The sequence below is a fragment of the Bacillus rossius genome, chromosome 1 (genome assembly GCF_032445375.1).
Source record: "Bacillus rossius redtenbacheri isolate Brsri chromosome 1, Brsri_v3, whole genome shotgun sequence".
NCBI lineage: Eukaryota > Metazoa > Arthropoda > Insecta > Phasmatodea > Bacillidae > Bacillus > Bacillus rossius.
In genome coordinates, this window is record NC_086330.1 from 55,090,663 (window position 1) to 55,112,907 (window position 22,245).

Sequence of the window (22,245 nt, forward strand, 5' to 3'; positions counted from 1 at the left end):
GCTGACATTTCAAAAACAAATTTTCTATGGGTGTTACGGGAAACCCATTGAGCTACTCATAAGGCATATATTTCGTTTCTGGCTTAGCATTTTTCAGTAAGGTTTACATTTCTATAAAGTATTATATTATTATGAAAATTATGCGTAATAGATCAATTTTCAGCGTTAAAGAATAACGCATGTCTCATCTACTACATGATTAGAGCTCCAAACTAGTAATGGTAGACACAGAAGATACTTGGTTAGACATACAATAATAACAATACGTTCCCTTTAGATTAAGAATAATAATTAATTCTACAAAACTTAACACCGGTAGTAAAATATTGATTTATTATTATTATTTCTTTTTTAAATAAAATAATTAGTTATTTAGTGTATATTTATTTTCCAAGATATTCATTTATAATTTTATTTAACAGCATTTATATTAAATATAAGAAAAATTAAAAATAATATTTGTGGATTCGTATGCCCATAGATTGTTACGCAATAAATTTTCACGTTTATAGGTAGGCCTATATATAAATTTAAATGACAGAATTAAAATATTAATGTTAAAGTCAATGAAATAATAACTGCATCACCTTAAAAGAGACTTTGTTTTACACACCTGTGACTTTATCATATTGAAACACCCAAAAGAAAACAAGGCATTTAGATAAGAATACAAAAGTTATAGCTACAATTGTATGAAAAGACTAGCTGCCCGACCCGGCTTCACACGGCTATACTAATGGAAAAAAATTAAGCCACATCTCCCATTTACAGTAATGGTAAATTAAAAAAAAATTCAGTGAAAATTTATTACAATGCTGTATAATGTACCGGAGAGAAAATTAATAGCACCGATGGTTTCCCGACTCGTGCACGCAACGTACAACTGATGTACCCTTACTTCGCTACGGCAGTCTACAGGCAGATCACTCTTGCACCGCTCATTATACATGCCCCTCCTTGTGGGTACGCCACTGCCGCGCGATACCCGTTGCCATGGAGCCGCAGAAGGCATGAACAATGCAAAATCCTGTAGTAGGGAGAGCGTGCCGACTCTGGAACATAGGCGAGGGGGGAGCGGGGTAATCCGGGGATTATCCCATTTTTTATGGTTTTTTACGCATTTTTTATGGTTTTTTATGTGCAAATCCAGTTTTTTATGCGCTAATCCAGTGGCTAATCCGCTAATCCAGTGGCTAATTCGCAAATCCGCAAATCTGCAAATCCGCAAATCCGTAAATTCGCAAATCTGCTAATCCGGAGATCCGCAAATCCGCAAATTCACAAATCCGCAAATCCGCAAATCGCAAATCCGCAAATCCGCCATTTTATATTTCTAGAAATTTCCACCAACTTCGAATCGTGACGTCATGATTTTGTGTCGTCTGCTGGAGGCCGCCATCTTGATTTTTCCTGGTCGCCATCTTGTTTCGTCTGCTGGAGGCTGCCACCTTGATTTCTTCTGGCCGCCATCTTGTTTCGTCTGCTGGAGGCCGCCATCTTGATTTTTCCTGGTCGCCATCTTGTTTCGGCTGCTGGAGGCCGCCATCTTGTGTGACGTCATATAGTTCTGTTGGTCGCTACCAGGTAGCAGCAGGTATTATTTTATTTTAACTAAAATATTTTCAGTGCCGAGGCTGGGATTCGATCCATGGGACGTGAAAACGTCCAGGATGTCATGGTTACGAGGCGGACGCCTTGACCACTAGACCACGAGACCAATTGGAATATGGTGGAATAAATAATCTATATATGCTATGTACTGATGTCAAGTTTATGATAAAAGGGGGAGGGTATTTTTGCCTTCCTTAATGCATACCTAAGGCGCCACATTTGAAATTAAAAATCATTATACAGCCGCCATCTTTAATTCCAGCACAGACTACCAGATGGCACCAAATTCAAAAATTAGTTGCCAGAGGCGCCGCCATCTTGGTTCTCAAGTTGGCTGGTAGATGTCGCTAGTATCGCGCGCCAAATTCAAAAATTAGTTGTCAGAGGCGCCGCCATCTTGGTTCTCAAGTTGGCTGGTAGATGTCACTAGTATCGCGCGGCAAATTCAAAAATTAGTTGCCAGAGGCGCCGCCATCTTGATTCTCAAGTTGGCTACCAGAGTGTGCCACCATCGCCATCTTTATTTCATATTTCAGCTGCCAGGGCACAGCACCATTCGATAGGTCGAATGCTAATCGATATATTTACTTTTATTTCATATTTCATCTGCCAGGGCACAGCACCATTCGATAGATCGAATGCTAATCGATATATTTACTTTTATTTCATATTTCAGCTGCCAGGGCGCAGCACCATTCGATAGGTCGAATGCTAATCGATAAATTTAGTAACAAGTGTTGCTACCAGAGGGCGCGATATTTAAATTTAAAAAATTTAAAACCTTTAAACAATTCTCCGCCATCTTGGATTCAACAGCCCCACCATTTTGGAAGCACATGATACACCCAAGGACTCGTTCCAATACATGCACAGAGTGCACCGAAAAGATTGTTCCCTTACATGCACAGAGTGCACCATATTGAATGATCATGATATGTGTTCCTTTATATGCATAAGAAGCAGGCATAAGAAATTTTTTCTTGTAGGCATACTTTAGTGTTAGCTTTCCTGTAATGCATTTAATAATAGTGTAAGCTCATTATTATTATTTAGTGATAGTGAATTTATAACTATGATGTGTAGTCTCATTCTCTTCATCTCGACGTGGCGGAAGATTCTCTGGAGTGTAAGCTGAAAAAAAAAATAAATAAATAAAAACTTGTGTTTGAATTTATAGTGGTATGCTGCTTTCCACATCACCTTAGAGACTATGTCTCAGGAGGTACAGCATTAGATGCGTTAAATCCTTTTTTTTATACATGGCGAGTTTCCCCGAGAGGCCTATTTTCCATGTTTAACAAGGGCGCAAGCATTATGCTTCACCGTCACTCTCTCCCAAGCCGCTGTCCACTCCATCATCTGGCTCCACTTGCTCTTGAGCCTCCATTACAGCTTCAAAGCATGCTATAATACCGTTGTAAAGGTATGTTAGAAACTCGTATTCCTCTGGAAATGCAGCGAACAAATTGATCGCGGAGACCTCTAGATGGTGTACTATCGCATCTATATTCATGCCGATGCAAGCATGAAGCGCATATTCAATGCAATCGCGCATTTCCTCAAAAGCAGCCATGTTCATTATGGAATTGTCAGAGACAGAATGAAGACTATAGTTGACCTGGTCTTGACGGAAAGATGACATGCAACAAAGTTTAACCACATTAGCATTTAAAATCAGGATGGACTCAAATTTACTTTAAATTATTAAACAGACTAGCATTTAAAGAAAACTATCAGATTCACTATCTGAACCGTGTAAATAAGATGAGTGCAATCTCTACATGTTAAACATACCGATGGTTTTATCTCCACATGCGCAGTACAGTAGTGCATGAGTTCTGTCCAACATTCTTAATGTTTTATGGCTGAAGGGGGAGGCAATGAATCGAAGTTGGTTGCCATCTACCCAGTTGGCCACTCCGAGCGGAGGAGGAGTTTGGAGTGCTGTTGTTTTCCTACAACTCGACTCGGGGCAGCAATGCTTATTGAGCGTACCAAGGTATGAGGATAGTACAAAAAAAAATAAAACTGGAAAATTATAAAATTAAAAAAAAGTTAGAATCTGTTATTATGTGGGGAACTCAGGTTCAGGGATCTAGACGGTAATGTCCCCATGGAAGCGTGCTAATTCCATCATCGGAAATGCTCCGCTTGTCGTCACCTGATGACAACGCCACCTTAGTCACGCGTTCAGTACAAACAATGTGATTTCGTGAACGAAAATGATATTGAGTCCCCCAAACCCGTGAATTTGTTTGCAAGCAATCCAGATATTGCTCAAAAAGTAGCGAGCTGAGTACACTGGCCTTCACACCCTTGGCTTTAAGCGTAAAAGCACCATCGTCCATCTTGTATGCATAAAGTTTGGGGCGAAGAGCAACATACTCAGTAATGATGCGTCCAGCGGCTTCATCCTTCATGACACCAGTCATGCCGTGGTTGACTGATGGAAACCTTTGAGCATTATCTGGAGCATAATTCGAAGTGTCGAATCGAGAAGCCAAATCGGGGAGAATCGAAGAATACACATCGCGACACTCGATGTGGTACAGAAGAGAATCGGTATCTGAGTAAAGCAGGTGCAGAGATGGAAAGGGAAACTTAACCTGCATATAGTTATAGTGGAAATCATAGAGATGCAATTTGGATAAATCTAAGATGGCCACACCAGTGTAAAGGGGTTTGTTGAAGGTTACCGAACCTTTGGCTAACTCAATGAGGACCAGATTCTCATCGACGATCCGCCTTGCCTTAAATGACGGACGACCTATTAACTCTGCCGCACCATATATGGTATCGTACCGCGAAACCACACGTTTGTCACGCTCCCTACGCGGCGACTGCAAAGATTTGCCAAAAACGGAATTATTCATTAATTTATAGAAGGATTTCTCAAAGGGGTTCGCTGCCTGAGCACGGCAATTCAGATTATACCGTACGTACGACGCCATCCAGGATTTTTGTTCAAAGCGCAAAACACGATGAACATTGTCAAGAACGGCCCCGTACGTAAGGTAGTGCTGCAGTGTTTTTGCATGTAAAACATAGTTCTTTCGCGGTTCAAGTGTCAATAAGAGCTTTGACATATTGCCGTTCACCGGTACGCCATTCACGGGTGCAAGCGGCAGGTCTGATAGCCGGTCATGACATTCACGCGGAAAGGATAGATCCACCTCTATAAAACATGAGCAGTCACCATCGGTGTCCATGGTGCTAAAGTTCCAGTTTGCATATTCGAGTTCCTGCACCCACTGGAAGTTGCCCACCGGAAGCTTACCAAGCATCGTATGACCATAGAGAGAATTTACATCGAAATAACAGATGTAGGAAGATGGCAGGCTGGAGTCATAATCGCTCATGTAAACATTGTTAGCCTTCGCATAGCGCCGACTAACGTTGGTGATCCCACCCCGAACAGCATTCTCCAAGAAAAGATAGATATCTGGATCGGTGACTAATTCCAGACACACCTCAGACTTGCTCAACAAACCGTCCCACGCAAGTGATGGGGCCGTAATGTAGTGCGCCGGATCTAAGCCATAGGACTGGCAACAAACTGAACGGAAATTCTCGAACACGTCAGCCAACAAACACGTATCCACCTTCAAATACTGCAACGCGTAATCGTTCAAAGTCTTACAGCGGAAAACATTCCACGCAGATCTAGCGTGAGCATAGTCCCCGTCACTCACGTCAGTCCCACTAAGAGCATTATGAAATGCTTCCCTAGGGGTTAGTGAGGTCGTCTGCAGTTCTGCCATACTAGTGACGAAATCGTATGGAAACACCCCTTTCCTACGAGCTAGATCAAACTGTGCGTCTTCTGGAAACTGGACACGAGTGAGGCTCAGCTGAGCAGGCGAGAGATTACCTGCCAGAGTATCCAGAGATAAAGTTAGGAAGTTAAGGGAGTCAATGAATCTTAAACGCACTGTTCGAGTACCTCCTCTCGCATCATTACCGGTAATCGGTATGTACTTTGTTATGCTCTTGTAACTTTCAAGAGACGTGCCTATAACCCTGACCTCCCCGGGGTTCTCCAAAATGGAGGAACCGTCAGGTTGTGCAATATGACGTGAGACTAATGGTCTCATCAAAAAGTGGGCGTCATAATTCTGAAGATTGTGGAAAATAGCCACCAGTTGGTTCTTCTGCAGTCTAAATGCAATATTACACTAAGAATGCGCATAGCCACGAATCTCACCGGTCAGGTGGTCATGGTCCAACACTGACTTGTCACCTAGTGTCTTATTACATATATGGCAATGTGTCTGACTCGCCAACCGCGCAGCAACAGCAGGAGTCTGGGCTTTCATGGGAACGGTCTTAGCATAAATCGCGCACACCCACTTAGTCATATCAATCAAGGTAGAGACCATGTCGGCAACACAATTCTCCCCTTCAAAGTGCGCATATCTGGTAAGCGAAGCATCGAACGAACAAACTAATAAAATGCTACATGCATAAGGCACGTGCTCGTTCACCGTCGTGGTGCTGGAGGCATCGGTCTCCGGTAAACAGGTGGACATCGGTTTCAAGTAGGTCTCTGTATCGCAATAAGCGACAAAGCCCATACGTTCCTTCTTGGATACATTTGTGAACTCGAGCCATTTAGTCTCCTCAGTCGGGAATACTGACCGAACGGCCGTGTGTTGGCTGCACAAATCAGTGTGGGAGTTCAACTTGTCCACAGTATGGAAATACTGAAGACAGCGCTCGCAAACCCACTTTGTATGTTGATCACGCGAGAGTTGAGAAGAAAGCAAGCGGGACAAATTCTTAATAGTCACGAAATGGAGATGAGCGGGAGCACCAGACGCACGAATAGCCAAAATATTCACATGGCGATCACATCGCATAGAGGTAATGCAAATCGGCTGGATACTTGCATCAGTGGGTTTGTTAAAATCCTCGTCAATAATCGTTCCCTGATCACTCACGCAAGAATAAATGTTCACGGAAATATTATTGAGACTCTCAAAGATCTTAACCTGATTCAGTGTCATGGGGAACGTCATACCGGTCGTATCAAAAACCTCGAGAGGATTAGGATACGATCCAGTACGAGTAACCATCCCAGCCGCCTGCGTCACACCTGCCATAACGGCATACAGAAAGCACATCTCACGGTCAGTCTCGATGTTTACACAAGCTTTGCGGTTAGACAAAAATGCAGGCAACTTTGTATGCGCGGCCCCCACCGTGAATGGTCGGTATGCAGAGACATGCATGTCGAGATGTTTTACATGACTCAACATCCATCCAGACCCGCGCAAAGCAAACTCACTTACATGCTCCATAAGCACAGAAACTAATGTGAAACTGAAAATTTCTGCTAGGTCCTCACTTAACAAAACAGGGATACTTTTGGAGGCGAAGTGGAAGCTTTCACTGATGGGCCCCTGCACAGGATCCTCCTTAATAAATACCGCGGCCAATGTAAGATAAATTTTGAATGGGCGGAGAACGCCACCCACTACGTCCAGAAAGGGTTCCCTGCACCTGGAGAGAAATCTATTAATGTTGGGGTCGGGCTGGGGAATATCATTCGCGATTCTGGAATCAACAAGTCGACCCTGGAATGCGGAATCTAAAGCGACGGGCTTCAGGCTAGGCAAAGAGGGAGGTGGCGTGTCTTCGATCTCTAGGTTGGATGAATCATCAGCCGACGATAAAATCACTGACTCAAATGATGATGAAGATGAAATCAATGAATCAATAGATGATTCATCGAGCTCAGACATCGAAGGCTCGCTTTCCTCAAATATAGCACGCTTATTAGAGTATGGAGAAGACATTATTATAAAAGGAATTTAAAAAAAATAAAGAAGGATACGCTCAACAAGTTAGAACCTGAAAAATAAATAAAAGATGCTTGCTCTAATATACTGAAACCAACAGCTGTATCAGCACTTATTATTTTCCATAATATGTGTAAAAATTTGTATTGAAAAAATAAGTGTAAATATGAAATAATTGTATGTCATGAGAAAACTTCTTGTAATATTTATTTGTGAAGTATTTCAAGTTGTAAATAATGTAGAAATATAAAATGTTTAAGACATGTAAACAATGTGCAAGAAATTAATTATATGTCGGTATATTCTGAGAATGTAGAGAATTATTATTTACATGGAACATACTGTATTGAAAACAAATGTATATCAACTTCATATCACGCTTAATATTGTTTAAAGTTTGACAAAATTTATTTAACTGTTTACAAGCAAAGAACGAGCTCTGAATGGTTGTTGTTTTTATCAATCGCGCATAGCGTTCAGTAACAGAATGAAAGATGTATTAAAGAAATATTAAATACACGCATCCCGTTGTAAAAATAATTATGAAAACAAGTTGATTCTCAATCATTAATAAATAACAGGAATAATATTCAAAGTAATATAATCGCAACAAAAAAAAATAGAGTTTAGTAATTTTTCCGTGATAATACACAATTTAAGTAATATAAATACATGGATTTAGTTATTGCTTAATTCGACCGTTTTAACGTGTTTATTTATTTAAAATAGTGGACATATTGTTAAATAAGAACTGTAAACACAGTGCGCGAATGTGTTTTAACGAAACGAATGTACTCCATCTCGTGTTGTCAGTCAGAACTGACAGAACACATACCTTATCTGGAGAAGAACGTCTCTCTGCGGAGGAGGTATCGAGGGCTGACGAGGGCTGGCTGCGATCAAATGAGGTTTCCGACCTCTGTGGCAGGTGTATATATATATAAATCTGCGTCGGGCGATGACCTGAATTCTCGCGGAATCGCCTACTCTGTGTGTCGGCTTTAGATGACAGTTATAAACTGAAAATTATTAATTTAAGAAAGTTGAGTAGATTATATTTGGTAAAATCATTTAATAATATGGTGATCATGGAAAACTAGTTAAACTATATGTTTTTTGTTTTAGAAAGTAGATTTTCTACCATTCACTTTTTTCAGAATTAAAATTTAATTAATGTTTTTTTATTATAGCTTACTGAAAACATTTTTCTGCAATCGTTGTAATGCATTACAACGATTGCAGAAACTGTCAACCAAGTCTGTGACAGCATATAGACACCTCTTAGGTGCGACGACAGTTGTCTGGAAAAACAAATTCCTTTCTCTGAAAATAGAGAGCTTCATCCACGGGCTCTCGCACGTCAACCCGCTGGTCGGCCCAGGAAGGCAGGACGTTTCAATGCTAGCTTTTATTTTATATCAGAGGAATACTTAAATCATAACAATAAATCAGAGGTTACACATTAGTTTTATTGTAGTCAACATACATTTCGTGAACGTGCGGGCGCAGAGACTGATGGATAAATTGAATACATTTTTTTTTTAAATTATACTAAACCAGAAAATTATATAATTGAAAAGAGTATTAATAAAAAATACAGTAACCTACACGTTCTTTACTTAAGTTGCAAACAGTTTCGGTAATAAAATATGCATTATGCTTTTAACAATTTATTTTAAAACTTTATGCAAAACTGAAATATTACAAGAAATCACACATAATGTTTGCATACAAACCTGAACATTTACATACAAAGAGTATTAAAGTGACGATAAAAAAAAGATTTGAATGCTAACTTGAACATTTCCTTACACACAAAGAATATTATATTTACGTATTCAGCTGAAACATTTACATACACAAAGTGACAAAAATTCAATTATACTTTGCTTAATAATTCTAGAAGTAATGAGCGCACTGCTACCCGGGCCATCTCGTCAGTTCTTTGTATGGAAGCACTAGACTCTGTTTGAACTCCGACATCTTGACTCACCGGTCCTAAATGACTGAGATCTCTGGTTCGACTCTTGCGAGAGGCAGCAGGCTTTCGCTGTCGTCTGGTGGACTTCGGTGTCGCCTCGGTGATTGGCTCAGCTACAGGTATGATGGATGTTGGCGAATCAGGGCTGATTTGAATGCATTCAGGGATAACCTGAACCGATTGGGTAGCTGTCTGGTTGAATGCGTGTGCGTAGACGTCTTCACTCGTGGCAGGCAGCACTGTATCGTGTCGAAGCATGTTAACAATACATTGTCCATAACCCGAGCAGTTAATTAATTCAAATGGTATGTCTTGAGGTCCTGGGTCGAGTATTTGTTTCGAGTGAAACATGCCGTCACAGCTTTCCGATATGTGTTTTAAATTGTCTTGACTCCACTCGCTGTAATCAACACTGCCTAGACCAGGATTTACACTCACGTATTTCTTGCTTGAATGAAAGTTAGACATCTTGCTTGGCACAGATCCTCACACCGACACAGTTTCAGCTCGACTGTCGACCCAGGAAGCGGCGATCCTATTTAAAAATATATTGCCCATCCGAATGAATAAATTGATTACGAAATTCCATAGAGTAGAGCATCTCGTAGAACAGTCCATTATCTATATCCCCATAGTTGCTTGCTTAGATGCGTCGACACCGAGAATTTGTTTTCTCGTAATAAACGACCTCTCGACAAGGAACACAAATGATTACTGCAAGGCGTGTCGTGAGGTGGGTTCCACATGCATGTAGCGGGATTATGGCGATAGTGTTTAATTCCGGTACACCATTCGGAGAAAGTACTTTCATAGTCTCTGTCACGGGATGTCTTGAGCTCATCAATAGTACAGGGAAACTTTGCCATTGGATGACTAAGATTTATTACACAGTCTTTATGCTGACAGTCGAAAACAGTCAAGAGAGTCACGGACTTGTATGGTCTATCAGCGTGCCACCTCAGTCGGAAATGAGTATTTTCGCGACAAAGTTCGAAATAAATGTATCGAAGACTACTCAATCCAATATCAAATTCATAGAACTCTACATGAAATTCAACACAGTTCAGACTTGCACATTTGTAAAGATATCTATTTTCGGTATTGTCAAACAAAGTCGAAGGCTTCATTTCTTTAGATCGTGGATCAGGAGGATAATTAAAATATCTTGTCGCTTCATCCCATGTTAAGATGCTCGGTGCCCACAATTCATCTATTACGGCATCTTCTTGGCTTTGAGTTATATCATGGAATCGCGGTGATAACATGACTGACATAGGTATTGTCTTAGCTCTCAAACTTAAGCGAATGGGGTGAATCGATAAAGTTTACACTGAAGGAAACTACATGTCTCGTAGCAAACACTGTTTTCATAAGTTGTGTTGTGAACATAACCATCACACTGCTCCTCCCAATGCACAACTGTCTCTGGGTTCGTGCTGCGTCTCAAATCACACCTTACTGCAGAATAATCTGGTTCTGAGGTTATAGTTTCAGTAGCGGCTGCTGCCTTAAGTTCTTCTAAGGTAGTAGGAAATTTACTGTCGGGTCTCAAGTAGTGCACAACACAATCTACCTGATTGCAGGGCGTCTCAATAAAGTCCGGAGCCTCCAGATCGCAATCGGTGCTCCAGTGATGATTGAAGTTGCAGACTATGAGGTGGAACTCTCCATCTCCGGTAAGGTATGCCACACGACGAAAGCCGGGTGACACGTCTGCGTAGCGTGCCGATGGATCGAACGTCATTTTTCTTGAATATATAGTGAGTCTACGCCCGCACGACCGCGAACTGTACGCTGACTGTCGTACCCCGGGACGATGACCTCAATTTATAGCGCCTCCAGTCCAGACATGTTTACCGTTGCTTCGCTTGTTGTTGATTCCATTTCGAGCGCGTTATCCAACATTCCAGGATCGCTGTGTTCTAGCATCCAAGCCCTAAGCAATGCGACATTACGGCGAGACGATACAGGTCTTATGCTGTCACGATTTTGAGCATACATTATGTCTAATTTTTTGAAAGCCGGGCAGCCATATTCCTCTTGTGCATCCACTATGTGCATGTGTTTGAGACAGTGTTTACCCAACCATCTTTTCTGTTCGCTTCCAGACAACTGTCGTCGCACCTAAGAGGTGTCTATATGCTGTCACAGACTTGGTTGACAGTTTCTGCATTCGTTGTAATGCATTACAACGATTGCAGAAAAATGTTTTCAGTAAGCTATAATAAAAAAACATTAATTAAATTTTAATTCTGAAAAAAGTGAATGGTAGAAAATCTACTTTCTAAAACAAAAAACATATAGTTTAACTAGTTTTCCATGATCACCATATTATTAAATGATTTTACCAAATATAATCTACTCAACTTTCTTAAATTAATAATTTTCAGTTTATAACTGTCATCTAAAGCCGACACACAGAGTAGGCGATTCCGCGAGAATTCAGGTCATCGCCCGACGCAGATTTATATATATATACACCTGCCACAGAGGTCGGAAACCTCATTTGATCGCAGTCAGCCCTCGTCAGCCCTCGATACCTCCTCCGCAGAGAGACGTTCTTCTCCAGATAAGGTATGTGTTCTGTCAGTTCTGACTGACAACACGAGATGGAGTACATTCGTTTCGTTAAAACACGTTCGCGCACTGTGTTTACAGTTCTTATTTAACAATATGTCCACTATTTTAAATAAATAAACACGTTAAAACGGTCGAATTAAGCAATAACTAAATCCATGTATTTATATTACTTAAATTGTGTATTATCACGGAAAAATTACTAAACTCTATTTTTTTTGTTGCGATTATATTACTTTGAATATTATTCCTGTTATTTATTAATGATTGAGAATCAACTTGTTTTCATAATTATTTTTACAACGGGATGCGTGTATTTAATATTTCTTTAATACATCTTTCATTCTGTTACTGAACGCTATGCGCGATTTATAAAAACAACAACCATTCAGAGCTCGTTCTTTGCTTGCAAACAGTTAAATAAATTTTGTCAAACTTTAAACAATATTAAGCGTGATATGAAGTTGATATACATTTGTTTTCAATACAGTATGTTCCATGTAAATAATAATTCTCTACATTCTCAGAATATACCGACATATAATTAATTTCTTGCACATTGTTTACATGTCTTAAACATTTTATATTTCTACATTATTTACAACTTGAAATACTTCACAAATAAATATTACAAGAAGTTTTCTCATGACATACAATTATTTCATATTTACACTTATTTTTTCAATACAAATTTTTACACATATTATGGAAAATAATAAGTGCTGATACAGCTGTTGGTTTCAGTATATTAGAGCAAGCATCTTTTATTTATTTTTCAGGTTCTAACTTGTTGAGCGTATCCTTCTTTATTTTTTTTAAATTCCTTTTATAATAATGTCTTCTCCATACTCTAATAAGCGTGCTATATTTGAGGAAAGCGAGCCTTCGATGTCTGAGCTCGATGAATCATCTATTGATTCATTGATTTCATCTTCATCATCATTTGAGTCAGTGATTTTATCGTCGGCTGATGATTCATCCAACCTAGAGATCGAAGACACGCCACCTCCCTCTTTGCCTAGCCTGAAGCCCGTCGCTTTAGATTCCGCATTCCAGGGTCGACTTGTTGATTCCAGAATCGCGAATGATATTCCCCAGCCCGACCCCAACATTAATAGATTTCTCTCCAGGTGCAGGGAACCCTTTCTGGACGTAGTGGGTGGCGTTCTCCGCCCATTCAAAATTTATCTTACATTGGCCGCGGTATTTATTAAGGAGGATCCTGTGCAGGGGCCCATCAGTGAAAGCTTCCACTTCGCCTCCAAAAGTATCCCTGTTTTGTTAAGTGAGGACCTAGCAGAAATTTTCAGTTTCACATTAGTTTCTGTGCTTATGGAGCATGTAAGTGAGTTTGCTTTGCGCGGGTCTGGATGGATGTTGAGTCATGTAAAACATCTCGACATGCATGTCTCTGCATACCGACCATTCACGGTGGGGGCCGCGCATACAAAGTTGCCTGCATTTTTGTCTAACCGCAAAGCTTGTGTAAACATCGAGACTGACCGTGAGATGTGCTTTCTGTATGCCGTTATGGCAGGTGTGACGCCGGCGGCTGGGATGGTTACTCGTACTGGATCGTATCCTAATCCTCTCGAGGTTTTTGATACGACCGGTATGACGTTCCCCATGACACTGCATCAGGTTAAGATCTTTGAGAGTCTCAATAATATTTCCGTGAACATTTATTCTTGCGTGAGTGATCAGGGAACGATTATTGACGAGGATTTTAACAAACCCACTGATGCAAGTATCCAGCCGATTTGCATTACCTCTATGCGATGTGATCGCCATGTGAATATTTTGGCTATTCGTGCGTCTGGTGCTCCCGCTCATCTCCATTTCGTGACTATTAAGAATTTGTCCCGCTTGCTTTCTTCTCAACTCTCGCGTGATCAACATACAAAGTGGGTTTGCGAGCGCTGTCTTCAGTATTTCCATACTGTGGACAAGTTGAACTCCCACACTGATTTGTGCAGCCAACACACGGCCGTTCGGTCAGTATTCCCGACTGAGGAGACTAAATGGCTCGAGTTCACAAATGTATCCAAGAAGGAACGTATGGGCTTTGTCGCTTATTGCGATACAGAGACCTACTTGAAACCGATGTCCACCTGTTTACCGGAGACCGATGCCTCCAGCACCACGACGGTGAACGAGCACGTGCCTTATGCATGTAGCATTTTATTAGTTTGTTCGTACGATGCTTCGCTTACCAGATATGCGCACTTTGAAGGGGAGAATTGTGTTGCCGACATGGTCTCTACCTTGATTGATATGACTAAGTGGGTGTGCGCGATTTATGCTAAGACCGTTCCCATGAAAGCCCAGACTCCTGCTGTTGCTGCGCGGTTGGCGAGTCAGACACATTGCCATATATGTAATAAGACACTAGGTGACAAGTCAGTGTTGGACCATGACCACCTGACCGGTGAGATTTGTGGCTATGCGCATTCTTAGTGTAATATTGCATTTAGACTGCAGAAGAACCAACTGGTGGCTATTTTCCACAATCTTCAGAATTATGACGCCCACTTTTTGATGAGACCATTAGTCTCACGTCATATTGCACAACCTGACGGTTCCTCCATTTTGGAGAACCCCGGGGAGGTCAGGGTTATAGGCACGTCTTTTGAAAGTTACAAGAGCATAACAAAGTACATACCGATTACCGGTAATGATGCGAGAGGAGGTACTCGAACAGTGCGTTTAAGATTCATTGACTCCCTTAACTTCCTAACTTCATCTCTGGATACTCTGGCAGGTAATCTCTCGCCTGCTCAGCTGAGCCTCACTCGTGTCCAGTTTCCAGAAGACGCACAGTTTGATCTAGCTCGTAGGAAAGGGGTGTTCCCATACGATTTCGTCACTAGTATGGCAGAACTGCAGACGACCTCACTACCCCCTAGGGAAGCATTTCATAATGCTCTTAGTGGGACTGACGTGAGTGACGGGGACTATGCTCACGCTAGATCTGCGTGGAATGTTTTCCGCTGTAAGACTTTGAACGATTACGCGTTGCAGTATTTGAAGGTGGATACGTGTTTGTTGGCTGACGTGTTCGAGAATTTCCGTTCAGTTTGTTGCCAGTCCTATGGCTTAGATCCGGCGCACTACATTACGGCCCCATCACTTGCGTGGGACGGTTTGTTGAGCAAGTCTGAGGTGTGTCTGGAATTAGTCACCGATCCAGATATCTATCTTTTCTTGGAGAATGCTGTTCGGGGTGGGATCACCAACGTTAGTCGGCGCTATGCGAAGGCTAACAATGTTTACATGAGCGATTATGACTCCAGCCTGCCATCTTCCTACATCTGTTATTTCGATGTAAATTCTCTCTATGGTCATACGATGCTTGGTAAGCTTCCGGTGGGCAACTTCCAGTGGGTGCAGGAACTCGAATATGCAAACTGGAACTTTAGCACCATGGACACCGATGGTGACTGCTCATGTTTTATAGAGGTGGATCTATCCTTTCCGCGTGAATGTCATGACCGGCTATCAGACCTGCCGCTTGCACCCGTGAATGGCGTACCGGTGAACGGCAATATGTCAAAGCTCTTATTGACACTTGAACCGCGAAAGAACTATGTTTTACATGCAAAAACACTGCAGCACTACCTTACGTACGGGGCCGTTCTTGACAATGTTCATCGTGTTTTGCGCTTTGAACAAAAATCCTGGATGGCGTCGTACGTACGGTATAATCTGAATTGCCGTGCTCAGGCAGCGAACCCCTTTGAGAAATCCTTCTATAAATTAATGAATAATTCCGTTTTTGGCAAATCTTTGCAGTCGCCGCGTAGGGAGCGTGACATACGTGTGGTTTCGCGGTACGATACCATATATGGTGCGGCAGAGTTGATAGGTCGTCCGTCATTTAAGGCAAGGCGGATCGTCGATGAGAATCTGGTCCTCATTGAGTTAGCCAAAGGTTCGGTAACCTTCAACAAACCCCTTTACACTGGTGTGGCCATCTTAGATTTATCCAAATTGCATCTCTATGATTTCCACTATAACTATATGCAGGTTAAGTTTCCCTTTCCATCTCTGCACCTGCTTTACTCAGATACCGATTCTCTTCTGTACCACATCGAGTGTCGCGATGTGTATTCTTCGATTCTCCCCGATTTGGCTTCTCGATTCGACACTTCGAATTATGCTCCAGATAATGCTCAAAGGTTTCCATCAGTCAACCACGGCATGACTGGTGTCATGAAGGATGAAGCCGCTGGACGCATCATTACTGAGTATGTTGGTCTTCGCCCCAAACTTTATGCATACAAGATGGACGATGGTGCTTTTACGCTTAAAGCCAAGGGTGTGAAGGCCAGTGTACTCAGCTCGCTACTTTTTGAGCAATATCTGGATTGCTTGCAAACAAATTCACGGGTTTGGGGGACTCAATATCATTTTCGTTCACGAAATCATATTGTTTGTACTGAACGCGTGACTATGGTGGCGTTGTCATCAGGTGACGACAAGCGGAGCATTTCCGATGATGGAATTAGCACGCTTCCATGGGGACATTACCGTCTAGATCCCTGAACCTGAGTTCCCCACATAATAAGAGATTCTAACTTTTTTTTTTATTTTATAATTTTCCAGTTTATTTTTTTTTGTACTATCCTCATACCTTGGTACGCTCAATAAGCATTGCTGCTCCGAGTCGAGTTGTAGGAAAACAACAGCACTCCAAACTCCTCCTCCGCTCGGAGTGGTCAACTGGGTAGATGGCAACCAACTTCGATTCATTGCCTCCCCCTTCAGCCATAAAACATTAAGAATGTTGGACAGAACTCATGCACTACTGTACTGCGCATGTGGAGATAAAACCATCGGTATGTTTAACATGTAGAGATTGCACTCATCTTATTTACACGGTTCAGATAGTGAATCTGATAGTTTTCTTTAAATGCTAGTCTGTTTAATAATTTAAATTAAATTTGAGTCTATCCCGATTTTAAATGCTAATGTGGTTAAACTTTGTTGCATGTCATCTTTCCGTCAAGACCAGGTCAACTATAGTCTTCGATCTGTCTCTGACAATTCCATAATGAACATGGCTGCTTTTGAGGAAATGCGCGATTGCATTGAATATGCGCTTCATGCTTGCATCGGCATGAATATAGATGCGATAGTACACCATCTAGAGGTCTCCGCGATCAATTTGTTCGCTGCATTTCCAGAGGAATACGAGTTTCTAACATACCTTTACAACGGTATTATAGTATGCTTTGAAGCTGTAATGGAGGCTCAAGAGCAAGTGGAGCCAGATGATGGAGTGGACAGCGGCTTGGGAGAGAGTGACGGTGAAGCATAATGCTTGCGCCCTTGTTAAACATGGAAAATAGGTCTCTCGGGGAAACTCGCCATGTATAAAAAAAAGGAGTTAACGCATCTAATGCTGTACCTCCTGAGACATAGTCTCTAAGGTGATGTGGAAAGCAGCATACCACTATAAATTCAAACACAAGTTTTTATTTTTTTTTTTTTTCAGCTTACACTCCAGAGAATCTTCCGCCACGTCGAGATGAAGAGAATGAGACTACACATCATAGTTATAAATTCACTATCACTAAATAATAATAATGAGCTTACACTATTATTAAATGCATTACAGGAAAGCTAACACTAAAGTATGCCTACAAGAAAAAATTTCTTATGCCTGCTTCTGATGCATATAAAGGAACACATATCATGATCATTCAATATGGTGCACTCTGTGCATGTAAGGGAACAATCTTTTCGGTGCACTGTGTGCATGTATTGGAACGAGTTCTTGGGTGTATCATGTGCTTCCAAAATGGTGGGGCTGTTGAATCCAAGATGGCGGAGAATTGTTTAAAGGTTTTAAATTTTTTAAATTTAAATATCGCGCCCTCTGGTAGCAACACTTGTTACTAAATTTATCGATTAGCATTCGACCTATCGAATGGTGCTGCGCCCTGGCAGCGGAAATATGAAATAAAAGTAAATATATCGATTAGCATTCGATCTATCGAATGGTGCTGTGCCCTGGCAGCTGAAATATGAAATAAAAGTAAATATATCGATTAGCATTCGACCTATCGAATGGTGCTGTGCCCTGGCAGCTGAAATATGAAATAAAAGTAAATATATCGATTAGCATTCGATCTATCGAATGGTGCTGTGCCCTGGCAGCTGAAATATGAAATAAAAGTAAATATATCGATTAGCATTCGACCTATCGAATGGTGCTGCACCCTGGCAGCTGAAATATGAAATAAAAGTAAATATATCGATTAGCATTCGATCTATCGAATGGTGCTGTGCCCTGGCAGCTGAAATATGAAATAAAGATGGCGACGGTGGCACACTCTGGTAGCCAACTTGAGAATCAAGATGGCGGCGCCTCTGGCAACTAATTTTTGAATTTGCCGCGCGATACTAGCGACATCTACCAGCCAACTTGAGAACCAAGATGGCGGCGCCTCTGACAACTAATTTTTGAATTTGGCGCGCGATACTAGCGACATCTACCAGCCAACTTGAGAACCAAGATGGCGGCGCCTCTGGCAACTAATTTTTGAATTTGGCGCCATCTGGTAGTCTGTGCTGGATTAAAGATGGCGGCTGTATAATAATTTTAATTTCAAATGTGGCGCCTTAGGTATGCATTAAGGAAGGCAAAAACACCCTCCCCCATTTATCATAAACTTGCCGTCAGTACGTAGCATATATAGATTATTTATTCCACCATATTCCAATTGGTCTCGTGGTCTAGTGGTCAAGGCGTCCGCCTCGTAACCACGACATCCTGGACGTTTTCACGTCCCATGGATCGAATCCCAGCCTCGGCACTGAAAATATTTCAGTTAAAATAAAATAATACCTGCTGCTACCTGGTGGCGACCAACATAACTATATGACGTCACACAAGATGGCGGCCTCCAGCAGCCGAAACAAGATGGCGACCAGGAAAAATCAAGATGGCGGCCTCCAGCAGACGAAACAAGATGGCGACCAGGAAAAATCAAGATGGCGGCCTCCAGCAGACGAAACAAGATGGCGGCCAGAAGAAATCAAGGTGGCAGCCTCCAGCGGACGACACAGAATCATGACGTCACGATTCGAAGTTGGTGGAAATTTCTAGAAATACAAAATGGCGGATTTGCGAATTTGCAATTTGAGGATTTGCGGATTTGCGGATTTGCGAATTTGCGGATTTGCAGATTTGCGGATTTGCGGATCTGCGGATTTGCGGATTTGCGGATTAGCCACTGGATTAGCGGATTAGCCACTGGATTAGCGCATAAAAAACTGGATTTGCACATAAAAAACAATAAAAAATGCGTAAAAAACCATAAAAAATGGGATAATCCCCGGATTACCCCGCTCCCCCCTCGCCTATGTTCCAGAGTCGGCACGCTCTCCCTACTTCCTGTTCTCATGCAGACAAAGTACCCACTGTTGCCTGGTTTTAACCACCCATGGGATCTAATTTTCGGAAAATGTGATCCTGCGTAACATAAGGAACATTACTGTGAAGTTTCAAGTCTGTAAAATATATATCCTACTTGAAAAAAAGGGCAATTTTTGATATTTAAAGTACCCGCAAAATTTCAACGGTGATGACGGCACTAACAATGAAATATTCGTTGCCATAGAGACAAATGAAGCATAAACAAAGCAACAGCCGTTGCCATGGCGATTTCCTACCAAAAACTGGAAATTTTGATATATTAAGCCCCCGAAACTCCCCTTGGGATCGTATTTCCGCAGAATCCGTTCTTAGTGAGCGTCTACATCACAAAATGAGTAACTATGCTAAATTTCAAGTCAATCGGGTGTATAGTTTTAGAGATCTCGTGATGAGTGAGTCAGTGAGTGGTATTTCGCTTTTATATATGTATATATATATATATAAAAGTCCTTGTCAGAATTGTAACGGGAGATAAAAATTATTGATGGTCCGAAAAATGAAAATTAATTAAAAACAATAAAAATAATTCTAGTAAAAAAAAACAAATTAAACACAGAGAGAGGAAAAAAACAGTAGTTTAGGTTTGCGATTTAAAGTGATAAAAAGTATTTAAATACTAATTGAACTCTTATGAGGGTACTGATTGCTTCGTTGTTAATATCACACGGGTGTTTTTTACTTGTATGGGAAAATTAAGAAGGATAAGGCATCTAGTGCGTGGCAACAATGTTAATAGGCAATAGGAAATAAACTTCTAGCACCTACAGCATTGTCAACACACACATAGTAAGTGTACTGCATGTTGTATCTAACCCCCTCCAACGCATTTGATTCTAAATTGGACTTTTAGTAAGGATCTCTAATGTAATTGATAATATAATAAAGCCTTCCTCGATAAATGTACTATCCAACACTGAAAGAATTTTTCAAATCGGATCAGTGGTTCCTGAGATTAGCGCGTTCAAACAAACAAACAAACAAGCTCTTCAGCTTTATAATATTAGTATAGATAAGTGCAGAAAATAGAGGAAAGGAGGTTTTTATGGAACTGATGACTAAAACAACTCCTGTTTTGCTGTAGTTAAAATTTAAAATGGTACACTCAGATTTACTCAAAACTAATTTTCTAACACGTCAATAAACTGTATATTTTTTGTAGCAAGTAAATATTTCAATACCAATATTTTATAATAATCATCGTAGATATTTTACTGTGCTCATTAAAAATAAAGTTACTATAAGTATGTATTCAAATACGGATTAATTGAAATTATTAATTTGTTTCCGGTCCAACATTCCACTTTTCTTCATTAAGAGATTTCACTCTTCTAATTACAAGCGAGGTTTCAGTGACACGACGGCTGTAACGCTTCCGTCTCGGAAACAGCTACTGGAGCGCTGCGGGAGATAGGGTTTTTACTTCTTTTTTGTACGGACGAGAGTGAAAGGACCGGAGCTAGTTGCCCAGCTCCGCCGCTAGATGGCAGCGTCGGCGACGGAGAACCGACGTCGGCCGAAGCGAGGGAAAAAGAAAGACACACACACACACAGAGAGAGATTTTTTTTTACGAACAGCTCGAGCGGAGCTGGCTAGTACGAGGCACGAGGCGCTTCGAACCGACCACGCTTATTCTCTCGTTCGCCGGCGGTCGTGACGCGATGAAGTCGATCCTGAGCGGAGTGCTGGCGCTGAGCGTCTTGGCGGCAGGTAAGCGAAACACGCGCATACCCGGGCACACACGCGGCGTGAAGAGCTTCAGAAGATACTGCAAGCGCGATTTGTAAACTGCCCACGATGAAACAGTGGCGTCCGTTTACGAAAAAAAAACATTTATCAACTGAGTAGCTCTGTTTACGTATTTCGTTTTTAAAATGTGTCCTCATAAGAGTGAAAACTGATTAATTAAGAGTTCTAAAAACAATTTTCAGGCGTTAAACATCCTATGCACGTACTTCAAAGCACTCAGAGGACTTGCATAACACCTTTATCTTAATTTCTTCGCCGAATAATATTATGGCTATCACTCAATATTCATAGTTGGTCTATACCCGAAGAACTGATTGCCTTAAGAGGCGATAACACGCTGGAAGCACCAGTGAGCGTCGCCCTTGTCATAACGCCTCACTAACACAAATACACCCTTGTTAGAAGGATCCCTTAAAGGACACGTGGACCGCATAGACTTCCGGTTTCATCGTGTAGTAATGTTTTTTTTTTGCCGTGAATGGCATTAATCCCTTGTGATTAACGCCGCAGTGTTTTTGCAAGCGCATACAAAATCGACGACTGCATACAAAATGACAGCTTCCATCTTTGACGGAGGCGTGTTGCCAACTTGAGTAACCTTACGTTCCGTTACGAAACCGCGCACTGAGTGGTTTATTTAGGTTAGCGATTCCTACACCCAACGTGTACAGTCGGCACCAAAATGTTGCATACCTTTGAGACCAGCGAAGGGCAAAGAAAGAAATTTTACTGCACCAAATATCCCACCAAGTTTATTTTTTGAACACACGCATATTAAAAGAAAACATAGGTACTGGAGAAAGGTTTTTTTTTATGGAGAGCAGCAGAAGAGGTGGCGGAAACTGAAGACATCATTTTTCGGTTGTACGGTTTATTAGTAGACATAGGAAAATTGAAACAGGTTTGTAACTGCTGCCAGAGACGGTTATTTTTTAATATCGACTTTTTTTATTGATTTATTTCTTTACGCCATAATAACACAACTTTGTAAATAACAATTACTTAAAAATAAATAATTTACTGTAAAAACAAAGGCCCTAGATGATCGCAACCTTTGAGGTGTCAAGATAAAATTAAAAATAAT

General features: G+C 41.2%; 1 protein-coding gene across 1 annotated transcript in view; it reads left to right on the top strand.

The window, feature by feature from the left end:
- The first annotated feature begins 20,963 nt into the window (after nt 1-20,963).
- Nucleotides 20,964-22,245, top strand: part of LOC134536293 (protein obstructor-E) — a 32,420-nt gene continuing 31,138 nt past the window's right edge. The window contains exon 1 of the mRNA XM_063376047.1: nt 20,964-21,122. Coding sequence (XP_063232117.1) covers nt 21,074-21,122 — 49 coding nt within the window. The 5' untranslated portion in view covers nt 20,964-21,073. The remainder of the gene's footprint in view (nt 21,123-22,245) is intronic.